Source organism: Eumetopias jubatus, unplaced genomic scaffold, assembly GCF_037043125.1.
Source record: "Eumetopias jubatus isolate StellerSeaLion01/CBP00866 unplaced genomic scaffold, mEumJub1_p1.0 scaffold_2, whole genome shotgun sequence".
Lineage (NCBI taxonomy): Eukaryota > Metazoa > Chordata > Mammalia > Carnivora > Otariidae > Eumetopias > Eumetopias jubatus.
This window is the reverse complement of record NW_028274808.1, coordinates 168197402-168219019: the sequence shown is the minus strand read 5'-3', so window position 1 is coordinate 168219019 and position 21618 is coordinate 168197402. Positions and strand designations below refer to the sequence as shown.

At 41.9% G+C, this 21618-nt stretch overlaps 1 protein-coding gene across 5 annotated transcripts in view; it reads left to right on the top strand.

Annotated features, from left to right (window-relative positions):
- LIMCH1 (LIM and calponin homology domains 1) overlaps positions 1 to 21618 on the top strand; it is a 321144-nt gene that overhangs the window by 259323 nt on the left and 40203 nt on the right. For all 5 annotated transcript variants that reach the window (XM_088021185.1, XM_088021188.1, XM_088021187.1 and 2 more), the window contains 4 exons: positions 3623 to 3749; positions 5181 to 5338; positions 5553 to 5961; positions 9319 to 9537. In XM_088021185.1, coding sequence (XP_087877311.1) covers positions 3623 to 3749; positions 5181 to 5338; positions 5553 to 5961; positions 9319 to 9537 — 913 coding nt within the window. The remainder of the gene's footprint in view (positions 1 to 3622; positions 3750 to 5180; positions 5339 to 5552; positions 5962 to 9318; positions 9538 to 21618) is intronic.

Sequence of the window (21618 nt, the reverse complement as noted above, 5' to 3'; positions counted from 1 at the left end):
GCAGTCTATGCGCTGGTGGGAGTTTGGGCCATCAGAAGAGCACACACTGGCCTAAGACATTTAAGTCACCCAGTGAGGTGTCTAAATAAGGGTGCAAAACACAAAAGTCATTGCCCCCAATGACAAGGAGATTGGGCCCCCAAATTACTGTTTCCAGTACCTTTTCTACGTCTGTGTTCAAGATGTCAGCTTGGTTTGTCCTAGCACTAAGCCGGCTGCCTCGAGTGCCAGGATCCATTCCCATTGTGCAATCTGTGATTGCTTCGTGGCCTGACGTGCAGCACAGTCATGTCTCAAAACCAAGATTCCCCCTGAGCTTGACTGACTGCATGGAGTTAAGTTGTCTATAAAATTGAGCCCTGGTTCTTACACCGAAAATCTGCAGTGGCAATATTTAACATGCATTGAAAGGAAGATGGTCAAAGATGAATAGGCAAAACTTTGATTTGGTTAGCAAAAACATTTTGATGGAATGGATTTATTCTTCCTCAATGCAAGGCCGCTCTGCAGTTTGCCTAAGACGGATCTCTGGGAAATCCCAAAAGGTAGAAGAAAGAAAGCTACGGTAAAGAGCGTTTGAATCCTGCTTGCTCCTGAATGTGAAACCTCACCTATGGGAAAAGTGAATGATTTTTTTTCAAGGCAGCAGAGGTGGGGACTCCCTTTCTGCCCTAAATTTACAAAAAGCAGCCTCATGGACTAAGAAGAATGAAAGGGGCTTCTTTTCCAGAGATCTTCTCTAGGAATATCCAAAGTGCTGAATCTCCTTCTTGGGAGTAGGCACAACTTGCATGAAGCCGTGTGGGGAGCAAAGCACAAGGTTTATATGGGGAGTTTCATTTTTAAATAGATATTTATTATATGTTTCGTTTCTTCCCCCACTCTCTCCCTTTTTCAAAATCGTTTAAAGGCAAATATTGGCACAGGCTCTATTTACTCAGAACTGGCACATTCTTAAAATACAGCCCAATCAAAAAAAGATGTGCCCTTTAAGGAACATACAGGTCAGGGGCAGACCTACCACACAGGCAAACAGAGGTTTCCGCCTCCCAGCTAGCCAAATGTTTCCGTAGATAGAGTTTCACCTTCTTGCCCTTTTCTTCACGTGCACACTTCTCCTGTCCCAAGGCTCTCCACACCAGCAGAGCCTGGGCACAGTGAGAGTTGGAGGCTGTTTTATTCCTAATTCCCTCACCTTTGACCTGGCCCCGAAACAATTTCCAGGCTCTCCTGGAGGTGATTTCATCCTGGCCCTCCAAGATGTCAACCAACCACCATGAGAGACTCTGGGGCTCGGCAGCCGGGGACCCTTGTCCCAACAGCACAAGGCGTGGGCTGAGAGCAGATGTTTAGTGCGAGTCACCTTAATATTCTGGAGCCTGGGCTCCTCCAGGATCCCCCACCCTGCCCCTAAACACACGCTTCTTCATTTTGGAGACTGAGTCCAACCTCTGAAGTAAGGGACATTTTCTGAATGGTGACTCAGCCCATTTTCTGTCTAGTATTATCATTTTTCAACTTGCCTAGTTCCTTTTTTTGAAATGGCATAAAGACATGGCTCATAGTTCAGTTATTTCTTTTTTGGCCAGTTTGCTGGAATTTCTTTAAAACAAAACAAAATAACTCTGGGGAAAAATAGTACTTCCTGGTATATGAGAGGGCAAACCAGAGTTTCTCTTTTTATTTCACTAGCCAGCTTTTGGCCACATTTGGGCTGGGGTCATTAGAACTTCATGGTGGGAACAGAGATAGGACCGCAAGACAGAAGAAGGCAGCTCTCAAGGCCTTGCTCCCATTCTTTTCTGAGTAATGTAACCAAATGCCAAGTCTTGGAGAAGACTGCCATTTTTCCTGGGGTTCCAGAAGAATAGAATGAATTTCAGTCTCTTTCTGGAAAGCCTGCTTAAGTGATTTTTCATCCATGATATTTAAAAAAAAAACCCAACAACATGAGGTTAGGCCTTTCTACCTACCTCTGCAAATTCCCAAATCTTTCTTAAACAACCTTAATAAATAGTCTAAAATAAATGAAAAATCGCATACCTCCCCCCTTGGAGGACTGCAGTTTATCTTTCTGGAAGACGTAGCTGCACGATCCACTGAGTACATAGAGGCAGCTCCCCATGGTGGTTTGCCATATTTGTGCCAAAAGAAGCCTCAGGTAAAAGTCCTGTGCAGTCAGAGTATTCGAATACTCTTGGGGAAGACAGATTGTAAGTACATCTTCAGTTTCAGCTCTCTTAGGTCAGACTTAAATAGTCCAACTCCTAGAGAGAAGGAAGAGGCGCCCGACAGATCCATGCAGCTTCATTTTGAATGCGTCGGAATGAAAGTGGGCAGCCGTTGCGTTGAGGATCTGGCTTCCCCTTCCAGAGAGCTGTCTGCTCAGGACCCCACTGGCATCCAGGAACACTGCTGCTGTTGATTGGCTGGCCATGGGGAGAACTATTTTGGACATCACCGATGATGTCTAGAATTAAGTGGAGTCTAAGTGCATGGCTTTTCTTTTTCTTTGTGTTAAGCTGGCTTCAAAAAATGGACTATCATAGTCTTCTGAGGGTTTAACAGTGAACCTCCATTTCTTGATTGTGGGCTGTGTAACCCACTTGGTCCCAGAGCTCATTTCTTTGAGAGGAGAAAAAGGAGGATTTTGCTTTGGTTTTTATTTCTGTTTTCATCTTGCTGCTTCAGCTTTTGCTGTAACAAAGGTCTATGTAAGCACCATAAGAAGAGGCCCTATGGTCTTGCCCAACATTTAATAAGCTCCTACAGAAATATCAGTAATACATACAGCCTAAGGCCTTTAAAAATTGCTTTCCCTATCCTTTGTCTTGTAAAAGAGTAAATTCAGAAGTATCCTGACAAAAATAAGGTAAAATGCTTGTGAGAATATTAAGATACAAAGTATATACTGATTTATATGTTTTATTCCTTAATCTTATGATAAAATACCTTATTTTCTTGATTCCTAGATGCTATCAACTGCACTACCAATTTATAGACATTTTTACAGGCAATAGAAATAACCACATCAAATATATGAATCACTAATGCATAGCTCTTAGATGCATCCACAATTCAGAAACTTCAATATGAAAAGTTGCGTGTCTTAGACTTGAGGCTAGATGATCTTTTTGAAAGGGGAGAAATTGCCTTAATGTAGAAAGCACGTAAGACAGCTCTTTACACAAGCATTTACTGTAAGAACGTTTTGCTTCATGGAATGCCACCCTCCTTGCCCATACATTCTCCCCATGTTATTTAATTCTCTTCATTTTGTTTCCTAATACCTTTCGAATCCAGAAGAGCCCAGAGCTCCAAATACCTTTTTCTAGCTCTTCCGTAATGTTCTGGCACCTACGTATAAAATTATATTGACTTGCTGCAGCCACCCCTGAAGGCAAAGATGGTCACATTTCGGCTTTGCGGGTTAAAAGAAGAGGTGGGGGTGCTAGCATGCCCGCTGCTGGCTGGGGGATTGCAACACGCCGCAGCGCGCGGCTGTCGAGCTGCGAAGGGAAAAGGGGCAGTTTTGCCAGCGCGGTAGCGCCCCCACGCGGCAGAACGCGCAGACACATCCCGGGCACCGGTCCATTTTTGTCTGTTCTCTCTCCATGCTCAGGAGCACGAGTATGTTTGACATGCGGTGTGAGGAGGAGGCCACGGTGCAGCCACACAGCAGGGCCCGCCAGGAGCAGCTGCAGCTGATAAATAACCAGCTGCGGGAAGAGGACGACAAATGGCAAGATGTGAGTGCCGGCCAAGGCCAGGGGCAGCGGGGAGGCTGCCCTGCACCATGGGTTAGAGCCGCCTTGGAGCAGGAAGTCAGGTGGGGCGGGTAGACTTGGACTTGAAAGCTAGGCAGGGGAAGGGAGCCCTTCGAGGATTTCAAACAGGGACACAGGAAGTGCGGGAATTAAAGGAAGGTTAATGGCAGCATGAAAGGTGAAGCGTGAAGGACGCAGACATGTATCGGGCAAGTCCCCCCCGCTAGAAGGTTGGCCACAGAGGGAGGGGGTGGTGCAGGAGGGAGGCACCTGGCATGCGATGGAGAAGTGAAGATGCACTGTCTTTCGAGATGATATACTGAAATGGGTAATCATGCTGCTGATGGCAACAGTAATCGCCAACATCGAAAGCGTACCGGTCGCACTGTTCTAACTGCCTTGCATGTAGGATTTCTTCCGTTTCCTTAGTAACTCAGTGAGCTAGCAACTAGTATCATCCTCAGCTCCACAGATGAGTCCCAGAACAGCTAAGTAACTCGCCCAAAGTCTCACAGCTAGTGAGTAAGGGAGCCAGGATGAGAACCAGGGAGGGAGGTCTCTGTGGCCTGAGGAGGGCCATGTGATTGTGTGTGTGCTGAGAGCGAAGAGCCAGGGCAGGGAAGAGCTTGAAGATGGGGATGACGGGAGGGAGCATGGATTCTTTCCTGTGGTCCTCACAGAGCTCTCTGAGGTAGCCATTGCGGCCTTGACTGTACCATCCATCAAAAAAGTTAACGTCTATGAAATGTAGTAATAATCGGGTCTACCATTTATCGAGCACTTACAATATGGCTGGCACCTCATATGCACTATGTCATTTAATCCTCACGGTAGGCTGGAAAGAGTACATGTCACTGTCATCCTTATTTTAGGGATCAGCAAAGTGAGGTGTAGAGAGGCTGACAAACATGCCTGAGATTCCAAAGCACAGAAGAGGTAGCGCTGAAGATTCTTTCCCACAGCTGCAATCCCGCCCACCTGACTCCAGCGTCCTAGAAATCCTTATTTCTGCTTTTTGTTCCGTCCCTGAGGAAACTGTGTCAGTCTGTGGTTGATTCCTACCATTCTGTTGTCAGCAAGTCCATTCACAGTGTGCAGGTCATAAATTGGAAAAAATGAAGTTTCTTACAGTACCCTGTGAAGCAATACTTTAAAATTTAGCAGCTGACATGAGATATGATTGCGTAGTTCATGTTACCGTGTTTAAATGAATGTGCTGGCCTGCTATGGAGAATGTGGCCTTACCTGAATGTTTCCTGCCTTTGAGGCATTCCTGCTCCCACCAGACTTTACACGGGATTGAGTGGGATTGGCCTCGTGTCGTGCTGGGCCCACAGTCAGCGCTCACTCAACTCTGAAGAGTAGAGACGGAATTGTTTGTTCTGTCGACCCCTTGTCCCCCACCCCCCCTAGGACCTGGCTCGTTGGAAGAGCCGTAGAAGAAGTGCTTCTCAGGACTTAATCAAGAAAGAGGAAGAAAGGAAGAAAATGGAGAAGTTACTGGCTGGAGAGGACAGAACAAGTGAACGAAGGAAAAGCATCAAAACCTACAGAGAAATTGTTCAAGAAAAGTGAGTCCTTTCTGTTGTTGTCTTGTACATGTGCCATGGCGTCTAGATGTGCTTTTTCTAAAAATCATTGGTTATCACAAAGGCTCTAACGCCCATATTACACACTCCCTGGCCTCCCCCCTTCAGCTCAGCCTTGGCTTCTACCGAGGTCTTCTTTGCGATTTTTGTGACTGCTGACTCTGTGATTGCTTCCCCTCCCATGCCCATCCTTTAGGGAGCGGAGAGAGAGGGAGTTGCATGAGGCCTATAAGAATGCACGGTCCCAGGAAGAGGCGGAGGGGATCCTTCAACAGTACATCGAGAGGTTCACCATCAGCGAGGCTGTTCTTGAACGCTTGGAGATGCCAAAAATTCTGGAAAGAAGCCATTCCACAGAGCCAAATTTAACCCCCTTCCTGAACGACCCTAGCCCCATGAAGTACCTGCGGCGACAATCACTGCCCCCACCCAAATTCACTGCCACCGTGGAGACCACCATCGCTCGGACCAGCGTTCTGGATACCAGCATGTCAGCAGGCAGCGGGTCTCCAAGCAAAACCGTCACCCCCAAAGCAGTGCCTATGCTGACACCCAAGCCTTACTCCCAGCCCAAGAACTCTCAAGAGGTTCTGAAGACCTTTAAGGTAGGATGCATTCCTTAAGAGGAGAACCAAAACTGAACCCCAGGTAATCAGTGGAAAAAAGCATCTTGCCCTGAGAAGATGCAATTATTTTTATCAAACAAAAGTGAAATGTATAACCATTTACGATTGTGAAGTTTATGTCTCAGGGGATTTGGTTTGCAAATAGTTAAAGGAGCAAGGTTTATTTCCCGGTTTGATGGAATGGCGTGGTCTCTCTCCAGTAGTGCTAACCAACCCTTAATTTAGTTAAAACCCTGGGGATCTCTGGCTCTGTGGAGGTATAGCAAACTCCTCAAAACAAAATTGTAATTGCCTTTGGTTTAGGTAGAAGGATATGCAGCCACCTCTTCTTTTTAAAGAATTTGACATCATATCCAAAAAGATGCTGCAATTGCAAAATAGGAACATGGGATGTACTTGATTCTCAGATGAGAGGGAGTTTTAAAAATATTTTTAAAAGGGAAAAAAATTAGATTGTTTCCTGCCAATGAATATGTAAAGCAATGTTCCAGAACCAAAGAACCTATGACAACCAAACATCTTTTTGCTTGCTCACATTCCAGTGTTTTCCCTCACACCACGAGGCAGCACTCATTCTTTGGCTTAAGCTCTTTTGACTACAAAGAAAACTCAGTTCTCGTTGTCCCTGCACACCACATGGGTTCTTAATAGAAGACAGAGTGGAATTCATCAGCAGGAGACATGGGCACATGACTATAAAGAAAGTTTGCTTCGCTAAACTAATTGAGCAATGTGATGTCATGTATCTTCCTATTGAATTTCAGAGGGAACCAAACTGTATATACACTTTCTGACTGTTGCTTAAATAACTCGGAATGGATCTTAAAAGTCTGTGCCTTAGCCTTTGATAGAACAAAAGAAGAGTGTCCTGGACGTCTCATCTGGGTTGAGTTGAGATGTATGTCCCTCGAAGGGCTGGGGCTGTGTCTTTGTTGTTCACAGCTTTGTCCTGGGAGCCTGGCATAGGTGCCCAGCACATAGTAGGCACTCAGTAAGTTCTTATTGAATAAATACATTAATCTTTCCTGAGAAAATGAGCTACGCATCATGCAGGCTCACACATAGGTAAGTATGTGCCCAGCCATGCCCAGTATCCCGCCTAGTACAGCACCAGCTGTCCTTCAGCTAGGGCCCATGACCGAGAACCGTCTGTAATGTTTCATGAAGGAAGGTTTGATGTTGAGGTGGCCCACAACGGGGGTAGGGAAATGTGGTTTACTTGTATGTATGTATCTGAGGCATCTGATCAGATAATCCAGATGTCCACTTCCCCTCCTTTATATAAATAGTGCAAGGTGATCATTTAAACAGAAGAATTATGACAGATGACTTGATGGCAAGACTTTGGCCCTGAGGAAACCCTGTCTCTCACTGTTGTGGCAAAACAGTGTAACAGGCCTCACCAAGAGCATTCATGGAGGGGGGTGCAGAGAAGAACCTGAGTAGAGATCTTTTTAGAGCTGGGGTTCACTCCGGACCACTAATGAGCCCTTGACTCATCACAGGCGTTGATGGCTGTCAGCCCCATTCACATACCAATCACTGAGTGGGTGGACCCCGTTATGGTCAAAGGTAGTATGTGGAAAAGTAGTTACCAGGTAATGCCAAGACAGAAACTATGAGGGGTGTGTGTGTGTGTGTGTGTGTGTGTGTGTGTGTGTGTGTGTGTGTCTGCGTGTTTTCTCATGGGGATGACAGTGGAGTGAGGGAGACAGAGAATATAGACTTAGTTTCCCAGGACAACAGAATTAGGAGTAAAGGAAAATCAAATGAAATAGTTTAAGGCAGTGTTTTTCTCTCTCTTTTTTTTAAGATTTTATTAATTTATTTGAGAGAGAGAGAGGTAGTGAGAGAGAGCACGAGCAGTGGGGAGAGGGAGAAGCAGGCTCCCCGCTGAGCAGGAAGCCTGACGTGGGGCTCGATCCCAGGACCCTGGGATCATGACCTGAACTGAAGGTAGACGCTTAACTGACTGAGCCGCCCAGGCGCCCCTAAGGCAGTGTTTTTCAAAGTGAGAATTGCTACCTGTTGCCGGGTTATGAAATAAATTTAGCGGCTTGGTATCAGCATTTTTTAAAATAAAGTAAAATACAAGGAAAAAAAAGTCTGGCACATCACACATAATAAAGTAAATATTGTTTTGCAAAACTCCTATTTCAGCTATATTTACGTGGGTGTGCTCAGTTGTGATTTAAGTTTCTTTCCTATGGATCACAGACAATAAATTCTGTAAGCGCCTGGCTTAAGGTAAATATAACTAATATCTGGCCTTCCATGATTCCTTTTGAAGGATTTTAGAAAGCCTCATAATAATAGTAGCTAATATTTACATACGTAAAATGTGCCAGATACTGTTCTAAACTCTGTACCTATGTTAATCCATAAAATCCCCTCCACAGCACTATCAGGGGGATGCAGTGATTATAAACTTGGTAGATGGGGAACCTGAGCCCAGAGGATAAGACACTTGTTGAAGATTGTGTGGTTTTTAAATGGTAGAGCCAGGACTGAATCCAAGGCTCTCTGAGCTTCCTCCCATAACCACTGTATACATTGCCTCAGACTTCAAGACAGAGAGTTCTAGATGCCGTTCAATAAGCCAGACTAACTAACCACCATTTCTACTCCTCCTCTCTTTCTTTCACCACCTTCCCTAGACATGGGTACAAAACAAAAATATTTTAATGTGTATGACCCTTTTTTCTTGAAAAAATTGGGATCGTAAAATTAACTGGAAATAAGGATTTATTGTGATATAGCATAGCATCAGGCCAGGGGCCCTCCATGTTAGCTTGCAAAAATGTACCCACTGCCCCCTTACCACAGGATAAGCTGCAGAAGATTCCTGATCTGAGGTACGTTCCATCTTATTTATAGGCTAGCCAGAAAAAAAAAAAAATCTCAAAATTGTGGAATAGCATTCAGAATTTAAATGAAGAAGTACTACAACCCAAGTATGTGGTTATACTTAAAATTCCTTGATTTTCTACACTTTATTTATTTTATTTTATTTAAAATGAATTAACAGATAGTGTATTATTAGTTTCTGAGTCTACACTTTAAAAAATAAGAGCACATGCCAAGTAAGGTGAACATGAAATTTAATCCAAAGTGAAGGGGCCTGAGAAGATTGATGACCTTTTAAAGAGGCCCTCCGAGAGGTCATTTATAGGAGTCCTAATTTCTAGAACTGATGCAAGCATACAAGAGCCCTTATTTTTTGCTGGACTGTGATTAATAAATGATAATGTTTTACTGTGACTCTAAATGTGTTATTTCGTTACAGTCTTCCTTTGGGAAATAGCATGTGGTTTTTGTTCCTTGTGTTTCTTATAGGTAGATGGGAAGGTCAGCATGAATGGAGAAACAGTTCATGGTGACAAGAAGGAGAAGGAGAAAGAATGTCCCATGGTGGCACCTGCCTCCTCCTTAACAAAATCCCAGATGTTTGAAGGTGTGGCCAGAGTGCATGGGTCCCCAGTGGAGCTCAAACAGGGCAACAGTAGCATTGAGATCAACATAAAGAAGCCAAATTCTGTTCCCCAAGAACTGAGAGTAAGAACACACTTTTCTTTTCCTTTTGGGGATAATTCCACTGTGAAAGAATCTGTTTTTAAAAAGAAGGAGGTCTTGATAACGGTCATTTCTCTCGCTGTGGTTATATTATTTTGCTAAGGCTGCCGTGACAAAGTACCACCAACGGAGTGGCTTAAACATCAGGAATTAATTGTCTCATTGTCGTGCTGGCCAGAAGTCCAAATTCAAGGTATTGACAGGGGTTCCTTCTATTGGCTGTGAGGGAGACTCTTTTCCACGCCTCTCCGCTAGTGTCTGGCGGTTTGCTAGCAGTCTCTGGCATTCCTTGGCTTGTGGAAGCATCCCCCTGATCTCTGCCTTCTCTTTCACGTGGCGTTCCATCTGTGTACTTATGTGTGTCCAAATCTCCCTTTTCTATAAGGACACCAGTCATCCTGGATTAGGGGTCCACTCCACTCCAGGATGACTGTACCTAATGTAACCCTGATACCTGCAATGATACTCTTTCCAAGGAAGGTCTCATTCTGAGGTACTAGGAGTTAGGACTTCAACATACGAATTTGGAGTGCTGTGGGGAGACACAATTCAACCCTAACAGTGGGGTATAATAGCAGTTGTATTATCACTTATGAATAAGAGAAACTTTTTTTTGTCTTCACATTCTTGGTATCTAGTGTTACAGAAAAATAAATACATCTCTAAAACACCTCCCCCCCCCCCGCCCACCATTTGTTCCCCATCAGACTTGTCAATACAGTGTGAAAATGACTGGTGTCCTAAGAACCTGGCTTTCCATCCTTGGCAATATGTATAAAAGGGTATCTATCTTATTAGCTTAAAAACAAACAAACAAAAAAACCCAAAAACATTAAAAGCAACAAAATGTTTTCTTAGCTTAGCCCCTTAAATTCGGAGCAATTGGAAGCAACTATTGAATAGCCAAGCTGAAAAATGTAGGATGATTCAACAACAGCAGAAGAGAAAACTCAATATTCTATTCTGTTTGCTGGTTTGGAATGTAAAATGAAGTCAGAAAGATTCCACTTCTTAGATCTCTCACCAGAAGGGCTCATACTTGTTTTGTGGTTCACACCCAAACTCCCATGGCCACAGACACAGCCCAGGTTTTAGGGTGCAAGCTGGACTCTGCACAGTCTCGTTCGTCCTCACCAGATGCTGATTTCTCCAGTTTTCACTGATAGCGTTTGGGTTGGAATTACAAAGGATGGCGGAAACTGTCACGATTTTACCCCCAGAGCCTAGGAGGTTTTGACCCAGAAGGGAACTTGTCTCCTAGCTCCAAGGCTGAGTTGGAAGACCCAGCTAGCCAAACTCACCAGTGGATTGGATCTTATTTTTCTTATCTCTGGAGATACCTTCTTATCTCTTATCTTTTTTTCTAATTATGGTACACTTGACATATCATATCCTATTAATTTCAGGTGTACATCATAGTGATTCGATATTTTTACACATTACGAAAGATCCCCACAATAAGTCAAGTTACCATCCACCACCGTACAAAGTTATTATAATATCATTGACTATATTCCATATCTGTACATTATATCCCCATGACTTATTTATTTTATAACTGGAAGTTTGTATCTCTTTATCCCCTTTAATTATTTTGCCTGTTCCCAAACCCCACGCCCCTCTGGTAACAGTTTGTTTCCATTGTCTGTGAGTCTGTTTTGTTTTTCGCTTGTTTTTTTAGTTTCACATATAGTATTTGTCTTTCTCTGTCTGACCTACTTCACTTAGCATATTACCCTCTAGGTCCATCTATGTTGTCACAAATGGCAAGATCTCCTTTTTCACGGCTGAGTGATACTCCATTTGTGTGTGTGTGTGTGTGTGTGTGTGTGTGTGTGTGTGTGTGTGTATACCACATCGTATTTATCCGTTCATCTATCAGTGGACACGTAGCTGTCCATTGTCACATATCTGGGCTATTGTAAATCATGCTGCAATGAACATAGGGATGCATATATATCTTTGAATTGGTGTTTTCATTTTCTTTGGATGCGTATCCAGAAGTGGAATTGTTAGATCATGAGATAGTTCTATTTTTAATTTTCTATCCTGTTTTCCACAGTGGCTGTACCATTTGCATTCTCATCAACAGTGCACAAAATTTCCCTTTTCTCTACATCCTTGCCAACTCTTATTTTTTGCCTTTTTGATAGTAGCCAATCTGACAGGAGTCAGTCACAATCTCATTGTGATTTTGATTTGCATTTCCCTGATGATGAGTGATGCTGAGCATCTTTTCATGTGTCTGTTGGCCATCTGTAGGTCTTCTTTGGGAAAGTATCTATTCAAGTCCTCTGCCCATCTTTAATGGTTTTTTTATGTTAAGTCATGTAAGTTCTTTATATATTTCAGATAATAACCCCGTATCAGATGTATGACTTACAAATATCTTCTCCCATTCAGTAGGTTGCCTTTTCATTTGTTGATGGTTTCCTTTGCTGTACAAAAGCTTTTCCCTTTGATGTAATCCCCCTTTTTTCAGTTTTAGCTTTTGTTACCTTAGCCTGAGGAGACTAGTCCAAGCAAATACTCCTAAGACAAATGTCAAAGAACTTACTGCCTATGATTTCTTCTAAGTATTTTATGGTTTTCAGTATTATATTTAAGCCCCCACTCCATTTTGAATTTATTTTTGTATATCATATAAGATAATGGTCCAGTTTCATTCTGGGATTTGTCATTTGAAGAATAAAATGTGTTTTCTCAGAGGATTTGAGAGGAGGTAATTCTTCCCCGTGGTGCTCAAGTCCTATGAAGGAGTTTCAAAGTGGAGTAAACCAAAATAATTTCCTCACCATGGTAACATATTTACTGGTCTCCAGGAGCAAAGTTTTGTGATCCAGGCAAATGCCGAGTCTCTCAACGTGGAATTTAATTTCACTTTTCATTTGCATAAATGTTATCATCTCTGAAGAGTTTTTACTAATTATCATAAGATGGAATATTGAGTTTTGCTACTAGCATGAGAACTTTACTGGTAGAGTCAACATATGCTCTTAATTTTAAATTACAAGTTTCGATAATTAGACCTTACAGTGCTAGAATTGCTTTTCTGGGACAGTTAGTAATTATATTCTTATTTGTCTTTTGCCAGACTTAATAATAAGCATTTCTTAAGTTCCCTTATCAGTACCTTTCCATGACTCAGTGTGACTACTAGGGTCACGGGCCCTTTGCACGTACTGTTGAGCACAGCTCTTTCTCATTATACTTTGGAAAAGCAACAGTGTTGGTGCCATGCTTATCCCACGACACTTGCCACATAATAGAGGTACACAGGGCTTACTTAGGCCCAGCAGATTAATTATAAGAACAAATCCTGAGGGCTGTGCTATCAGGCATGTGTCTGCTTTCTGTCTCTCACCAGTTCTGCCCTCTGACCATCTTGTTGTTTGAGTTTGGGGGAAACCCTGCCCTTGGATGAATAGATTTTATTCCTGATAGAAGTCCTAGTTAGTATAATGCCTAAACTTCCTAAACCAACTATTTAATCTCTCTTGTTCTAAGTTTTTAACCCTTTGGGGAAAAAAAGCTGGTTACCTGTGGCATTAAGCAGAAGCGTCCTAAAACAGAAGAAAAGGGGGTTGGTTTGGTTTTAGAGCAGTATAGCTTCCCTTTAAAAATATACTCATTCTTGATAATGAGTCGTATTCTTATTTTTACAATGAGCAAATTTTTTATAAAAATAGCCTGTTCTCTTTTTAATGACAGGCATTTTCCACTTTAATAGTAGTTAAGCTACCTAAAGGCCAAGAGAAAATGGATTGAAATATTTCACATTGATTGCATATCCCCAAAAGTATCTTGTTTTAAGAGAAGCAAAATTGGATGACCTGAAAGAAATCATGTTACCTCAGAAATGTATACAGTATAACAAGAAAAACTCCAAACAAAAGGTGGCCTGGCAGAAATTCTTCCCCTGAACCTGCCTGATCCTGGGCAGTCTCAAGATGCAGGTCCAAACTCTTGGAAAAGCCTGGGAGTCTCTTCCTTTATATATCTCTTATTTGAAAAAACTGCCTAGTTTTGGGGCGCCTGGGTGGCATAGTCGGTTAAGTGTCCGACTCTCGGTTTCGGCTCAGGTCGTGATCTCAGGGTCATGAGATCAAGCCCTGCATCGGGCTCTGTGCTCCGCGTGGAGTCTGCTTGAGATTCTTTCTCCTTCTTCCTCTGCCCCGCCCATACGTGCTCTCTCTCTCTCTCTCTCAAATAAATAAACCTTTAAAAAAAGAGGAAAAAAAAGAAAAGAAAAGAAAGAAACACTGCCTAGTTTGGAGCAATTTCTAGTTCAGAAGCCCTAGTGGTTCTGAATAGGAAGTAGCCTTTATTTACCCTGGCTCAGTACTTCAGGCTCTTGCCTCAACTATGGCAGGGACTATGACAGTATTTTCTGAGTAGATAACTACCTATACATATCTGTTAGACTCTAAGCCAAGTGGTTAGTTGTACTACACAAAATGTTGGCTCATTATTAAAACAGTCTTCATACTCACTTACAACTTAGGACATCAAAAGTTTTCCATTCTGAATGTGTTATCCCAAGAGTCCTTTGAAAAGAATCGCTTCTCCCAATAAACCTACTCCTCATTTTACTTCCTTCCCTGTATTCCAAGAAAAGCATTTCTTGACTGTGTTACAACCAGTGTCCTCCTGTTGAAGGGGTGGAATGAACTGGTCATGGCAAAGTAGGGGAACCAGCCTAAAACAGTGGTTTCTGCACCTCAGCGCCTCCCAGGGCCTGAGACCAGCTTGGACTCAATGTGCTGTTTTCTCATTCATTTTCCCCGTTCTGCAGGGCTGTCAAAGGAATAGTGTTCCTTTTAAATGGTGTCTTTCTTCCAAAAATTGCATTCCCAACAGATACACTCTTTACAGAGGAGTAGCCTCCCCCACCACCAAAATGTCACCGTTGTCCAGGGCGAGCTGGGACTGCTCAAAGGCCATGGCGGCCGTAGGCAGGAGTGTTCATTCAGACCGTGAGGCAGAGCGACAGAGGAGGGTGGTGGCAAGACTTCAGGAGTGGGGGACAGGCTAAGGTTGGGGCGTCAGCCTCTGGGGCCAGCACAACCACTTTTGTGTGATATTCTGTCCTCTCTCTGGTTTCTTTCTACCTCACCTTTCTCATTGAAAACTCTTGGGACCATTGGTCTCTCACTTTAGAAATGGATCCTCAATTAAGTTAGGCTTGTTACTATTTTTTTTCAATACTTTGGCTGTATCTGTTGATACCACCAAACTCCAGATCGTCCTCATCAGAATCACCTTTAAGGTAATGACACTCTGACAGCAATTACCTTGCCAATGGCTGCCTGTTCACCAATAAGCATGAGTTAAGGACTACTCTCTGCCCCATTTTTGAAATAGAAAAAAAAAAAAGAGCCCTCATAAACTTGCCAGGAGGGAAGTTTTCATAAAGCAACCAGAAAAGTGTATAAAATACAATTTAATTAAGTGCTAGATAATAGGGTCAGAAGACTAGAGGGATATAAGATTGCAGAGAACGGATAAGATCTTTATATGTTGGTGGGGCGCCTGGGTGGCTCAGATGGTTGAGCGTCTGCCTTCGGCTCAGGTCGTGATCCCGGGGTCCTGGGATCGAGCCCCACATCGGGTTCCTGGCTCAGCGTGGAGCCCGCTTCTCCCTCTCCCTCTGCCTCTCCCCCTGCTCATGCTCTCTCTCTTTCTCTGTATCTCTGTGTCTGAAATGAATAAATATCTTAAAAAAAAAAGATCATTATAGGTTGGGGTTAGTGGGAAAGGTTTTGTGTGGGATGCGGTTTTGAAACTTGACCTTAAGTGTGGGATTTGCGATGGAATGGAGCAGGCTCTTCTGCACGTTGGGAATAGCAGAAGCAAAGGCTTGGACGGTGGTGAGGAAGCCACAAGAAGGTTCCCAGAGGGGGGTCACAGGGTTAAGAGATGATGAGGGTGACTAAGATGCTACATACTCCAAGCAGAGGGATCCTGTCTCCCGCAACCGGACCTGGTGTATCCCTGAGATAGGTCCCAGCAGAAACCTAACACTTTTTTGTTTTACTTGGCATTTTTAAAATATTGGCTTCTATAAGAAAAGCCTGTCATAGCACAAATCCAGGAATCCAGGATTAGAAAATAAGTTGGAAATTCTTCTTAGGTGATGATGAATGTCTCCTGCTCAGTAACCTACAGAGAGATATTTATGTCTCCCTCAAAGCTAGTCCAAGTGTTTTCTTGATCTGCTGTGAGTTGTATTTGTATTTGAATCTCTTCCTTCCTCTCTGGTACCAAAAATGAGCCTTTATCCTAAAGTACCTAGAGTACTCCATGCGGTAGGTCAAAGATCTAACCCCACCTGAGCCTCAGTGTATATTAAAGACAAAGATAATAATAGTGTATGCATCTGATGGTTAGTGTGAGAATTCCTGTCTGGAGAGCACTTGTCAGACTCACAGGCAGAGGTGCCCTTAAGTTACTTTTAATATGGTCATACAACAAATGGGAGAAAGTTACGATATATTTTTCAGAAGCCCCGAAAAGGGGTAGGTATAAAGTTTCTCAGGTTAAAGCAAGATCATCAAAATCACCGTCTTGCACAGGTGTGAATTTCAAACAAATGGGATGAATTTCTTGTCATCGTCCAGCTCAGCTTGTCAGTCGTCCCAGCTGTAATTCACTAAGAAACATGCAGATGTGAATAGCTTTTTCCAGAAGATTGCCCTGCAGATGTTCCTGTGGTGCCTCCTCAGCTCTTTCTGCTCCTCCTGTTACTCCCTCTTTCCCAATTCTGGCTTTCCTCTGCCACCTAGACCCTGCTGACCAGCTCCCACTCACCAGCTCGTCCCAGGTGACGGTCATGCCCCCTGCTGGCCAGCCCCTTCCTATCAGATCTGTGACAATTCTCCCTCCTTGACCAAGGGCCAGACTTCGCTAGTAGGTTTCTAAACTATTTCATCTGGTTTTCTCAAAGCTAAGTAATAAGGTAGGTCTGTTTTTTCAACCTTGATAATATCAGCTCTAGGCCTTCCTCTTGAAAATTCAGAACTTTACGAATGTTGTCTGATCCCGGAAAACAATCAGATCTTTCTTGAAACATTTCATTTTGCAGTGAGAGCTGGGAGAAGGCATTTGAGTAGGTGCTATTTTCCTTACAACTGAGACCAACTGCAAATTCCTTTCAGATGTCAGATGTCAACAGGCATTTCTTGAGAAGCTGTTTTCTCCGTCCAGAAGGAATTGTAAGAGTGTTAAATTATAAGTCATTAAAGATATTTAGGTAAAGAAGCATTTGCAGATGATACATCAGAGACAATAAAAAAGAACTCAAATCCAGCCCATCTTACATGGACCAGAGCCTCACATTGTGGGTTCGAAAAGTTTAGGCAAAAAGAAAAAGTCTAAGGAATAGAGAGTCTGATTCTCCATGTAGATCCTCTTTCACCCAGTGAAAACAGATACTCCGAGGTATAAAAGTGAAAGGAGAAACACATGCATGGCATATGTGACACCTGAGTCATGGTGCCAAGACATAAATAGACCGATTTTCCAGGCTTCTGTCCAGAGAAGTTATTCGAGACCGAAGCCAGGAAATCACTCAGTCACAGAATAGAAGCTCAGGAAAGGACGTTGGGTATCACATCTTCCAACCCATGGAATTTAAATGATCAGCCTAACTTCTCATCATTCTTCCATCCTGGAAACAGGACCACCCAAGCTTTGGGTCTCAGGATGGTTCCCGCTCTCCCTGCTTTGTATTTCCAATTGCTTTTCCAGTGTCACTCTTGGGCCAACCCACCAATAAGATCCTTGTTAGAATGAGCAGCCAGATGCTAGGTAGATTTTGTGGCTAGACCAGATTCCTCTTAGGCCAGGAAACTGCCACCTCCCCCCTGTGGCCTCAGGGCTAAGTCTGGCACCTGAGCCAGTTTGGATTGTGTTCTCAGTCAAGGAGAAGCCAACTCCTGGCTTGGGCCCCTGTAACCTGTCTGTGCTCTCATTTACTCAGGCCCAGGGATCTGTGCTTATTTACTTGTTGTCATTCTTGAGACAGTGTTACCTGTCGGAGAAGGGAAGGCATCTCCCTGTTTAGCTGAAACCAAAGGGAAGTATGGGTCAGAAAGTGCATTTTCCAGCAAGGCAGGTTTGTTTTAGGCAAATTTCTGAGTCCATTAGGTTAAAACTGCCAATTTTGAACTCATTTCCTTTGAAGTTGTGATGCGAGTACAAAAATAACAAATCTTCAAATGCAAGGGCCAGACACAAGTTAATTAAACTGTCCTTGGGGATTTCCCTTGATTACATACACAGTTGACTCTTATGGTTTGAACCGCATGGGTCCGCTTATACGTGGACTTTTTTCAATATATACAGTACTGTATGTATCTTCCTTATGATTTTCTTAGTAACATTTTCTTTTCTCTAGTTCTCTTACTTTATTTTAAGAATATGTAGGGAATACATGTAACACACAAGATATCTGTTAATCGACTGATCATGTTATCAGTGAGGTTTCTGGTCATCAGTAGACTATTAGTAGTTAAGTTTTGAGGAGTCAAAAGTTACACTTGAATTTTTGACTGTGCAGAGGGGTTAGCGCCCCTAACCCCACCTTTGCTCGAGTCAGCTGTATTCTATACATATTGCAGAACACAGAAAGGTACAAAGAAAATATAAATTACATACTCCTCCAGCCACTCAGAAATTGATACTAAGATTTTTTTTAAAAAACGTGTATTGTTCTCCTCTTTTTTCTCAGTGCATATAAAATATTTTTTAAATGGACTCATGTTATTCAGATTGGGTCATAGCTTGCTTTTTCTCTTAATTTACCCTGAATATTTTGCCAGCTAATAGCCTGGTTTGGGCGAATAATATGTATCTAAAGTAAGCTTGAGAGTATAAATTCCATAAAGAATGCATAACATATTTGCTTACCTAGCATCGATTACATATCTGCTCTATGCCGGATGTTGTGCTGCGTGCACCCCAGACCCCTCAGAACCTGGGCTGGGTGGAAAGCCCCAAGATGGGGGTGGTGAATGGGGGCAGTCTGGTCTCAAGCTGCCCTCAGAAGTGGAGACTTAGCTAGATTGCCTCCTGTTCTGAGAAGACTCCAGAGAGTTCTCATCTTTTGTAGAACAAATGGATGAGAAGTAGAATGGATAACAAAAAAAGGGAATGGAAAAGGCAGTTTGAATCATTTCAGCAATAAACTTGGGGACTCTCAGGTTCTTATATTGCATCTTAACAATCAAAACCTTTAAATACCTGGGGACGATGTAGAGGTGGGTGTGAGTCCAAACCCAGATGACGGGAGTGCTGAGGTTACCAGCACTGGGTACGGTTCCCACCTTCCCTGCCTACTGGCAGTGACCCTGCATAAGCCACGTAGACTCCTCGGCCTCAGTTTCCTCACCTGTATAAAGAGAATCATCTTGATACATACCTTATAAGCTTGCTGTAAGCATCAAGTGAGATAATCCATGTCAGGTGCCCCAACAGCACTGACTCATGGTAAATGCCGGAAGTATTGAAGGTGGCTACAGTCACTACCCTTTAAAGCATCATTTTAAGGGAAGATAAATAGGGTCATCGGGTAGCTCAGTGTTTGAGTGGTAAGCCATATAGAAAGGCACTGAGAAATCTGAGAATTCTTGGAAATGGAAATGCTCCATTAGTCATGCATAAGTAAAATCTTACTGGAATGTGATGTGTTCGTAAAATAATCCTTAGTGAGTAGTGCTTGAGGATTTTGTCTCCTTTCCATTATAAATTATGTCTAAAGGACTTCATGAATTATTCCCTTCATTCCAAGTGGCACACTTTCCACATTTGAATGTATCTAAACCAGTATGTATCTTACAGTCAAGTGTATCATATTTAACTGTGTGTTTTCTTTCTTAGTAATACCTAAAATAATGCAACTTAGAATTGATGGCATCCAAGATTTAAGAAATTATGCCCATTTCTTTGTTCATTTTTGAAGTGGGGAGGCTTTGGCCCAGTTTCTGTAGTTATTTATTTTGTTTCTAGTAATTGGAAACACTAGTGTTCTCAAAAGTATTATTCATCAGTATTTAAATCTGCAAATTTGTTTCCCAACCTCAGATAGTTTCTATAATCTAATCAATTTGGGGGAACAACCTAAAAAATCAGTATTTCTGATAGTATTTTATATATGGACATCATAAAACAAAAATACTATCACATATTGATATTTCTATGTGTGTGGTGGGGGAGTATGTTGAATTACAAAATCTAAATTATTCTTTTGTAATGCTAGGCCGGTTGATCTTCAAATGCTGCTATTATGTCAGTCATTCATAAATAATGTAAACACACACACACAACATGTACATATAACATATGTAATAAAAGAGACTTTGGTTTATTTAACTACTTCCACTCATTAAAGTCTCTTTAAAGGGATTCAACTCAGGCTTGTTAATATATTTAATGTTACAGAATCCATCAAATAATATAAATATGATGCTTATTTCCAGCCTAGGATTTTAAAAGTATATTTTAATTTAATATTATGTTCTTCCAGAGTTGATACATGGTAATCTATCACTAGAAAATGCCCATCTAATTATGAGGAGTTCAAAATCACCCCATCCTCCGAAAGAAAAAACACATTTTTGCTACTAGATGCTATTGTAAAATCTCTTAGAAGCTTGGAAGCCTTGTTGCCTGAAGTTTCTTTGTGCTTTTTTTAATCTTAGATAATTTGCAAGCAATTTTTATTTATTTTTTACAGGTTTTTTTTCCAATTTTGTTATTGTGGTAAAATACATGTGACATAAAATTTACTATCTTAAGCATTTTTATGTGTACACTTGAGTGGTATTAAGCACATTCATAACATGCAACCACCACCATACATCTCCAGATCTCTTTTCATCTTGCAAAACCAAAACTCTACCCATTAAACAATAACTCCCCACTATCCCCCTTCCCCCAGACCCTAGCAACAGCCATTCTCCTTTTTTTTCCTTCCCCATACCCCAGCCTGTGGTAACTGCCACTCTACTCTCTGTTACTGTAAGTTCAGCTTTTTCAATTTTATTTTTTTAGATTCCACATATAACTGAGATCATGCAATATTTGTCTTTCTATGTCTGGCTTATTTCACTTAGCATAATGTTCTCCAGGTTCATCCATGTTGCAAATGGCAGGATTTCCTTCTTTCTTATGGCTCAGTAATATCCCATTATGTCTGTGTGTTCATATGTTTAGATAGATAAGAGATAGATATTTATTTGTATATAGATATACATTATATATACACCAATGATGTATTTGTATATAATATTTATGTATCATCATATTTTTATGTATTTCATTATACATATAATGTAATATTTAGATATCCCATTTTCTTTATCCATTCATCCATCAACCTTTTATTTAGGTTGTTTCCATATCCTGGCTATTGTGAATAATGCTGCAGTGAACAAGGGAGTGCAGGTAGCTCTTTACGATACTGATTTCACTTTCTTTAGATATATACCCAGAAGTGAAATTGCTAGATCATATGATAGTTCTATTTTAAAGTTTTTTTTATTTTTTTTTATTTTTTGAGGATCCTCCACACGGTTTTCCACAATGGCTGTACCAACTTACCTTCCCACCATCAGTATGCAAGAATTCACTTTTCTCCACATCCTTGACAACACTTGTTACCTTTGACTTTTTAGTAATAGCCATCCCTAACAGATGTGAGGTGATATCTCATTGTGGTTTTGATCTCCCTGATAATTAGTGATGTTGAGCATCTTTTCGAATACCTGTTTAACTATTTTTAATTGGTTTATTTGCTTTTTTTTTTTTTCCTGTGGGGTTATAAGAGTGTGTAAGAGTGCCTTATATATTTTGGAATTAATTCCTTATTGGATATATGATTTGTAAATATTTTTCCCACTCTGTAGATTACCCTTTCATTCTGTTAACTGTTTCCTCTGCTGTGAAGAAACTTTTTAGTTTGTTGTGTATTTTTGCTTTTGTTGCCTGTGCTTTTGGTGTCAAATCCAAAAAAATCACTGCCGAGACCAATGCCAAGGAGGTTTTCTGCTGCTTTCTTCTAGG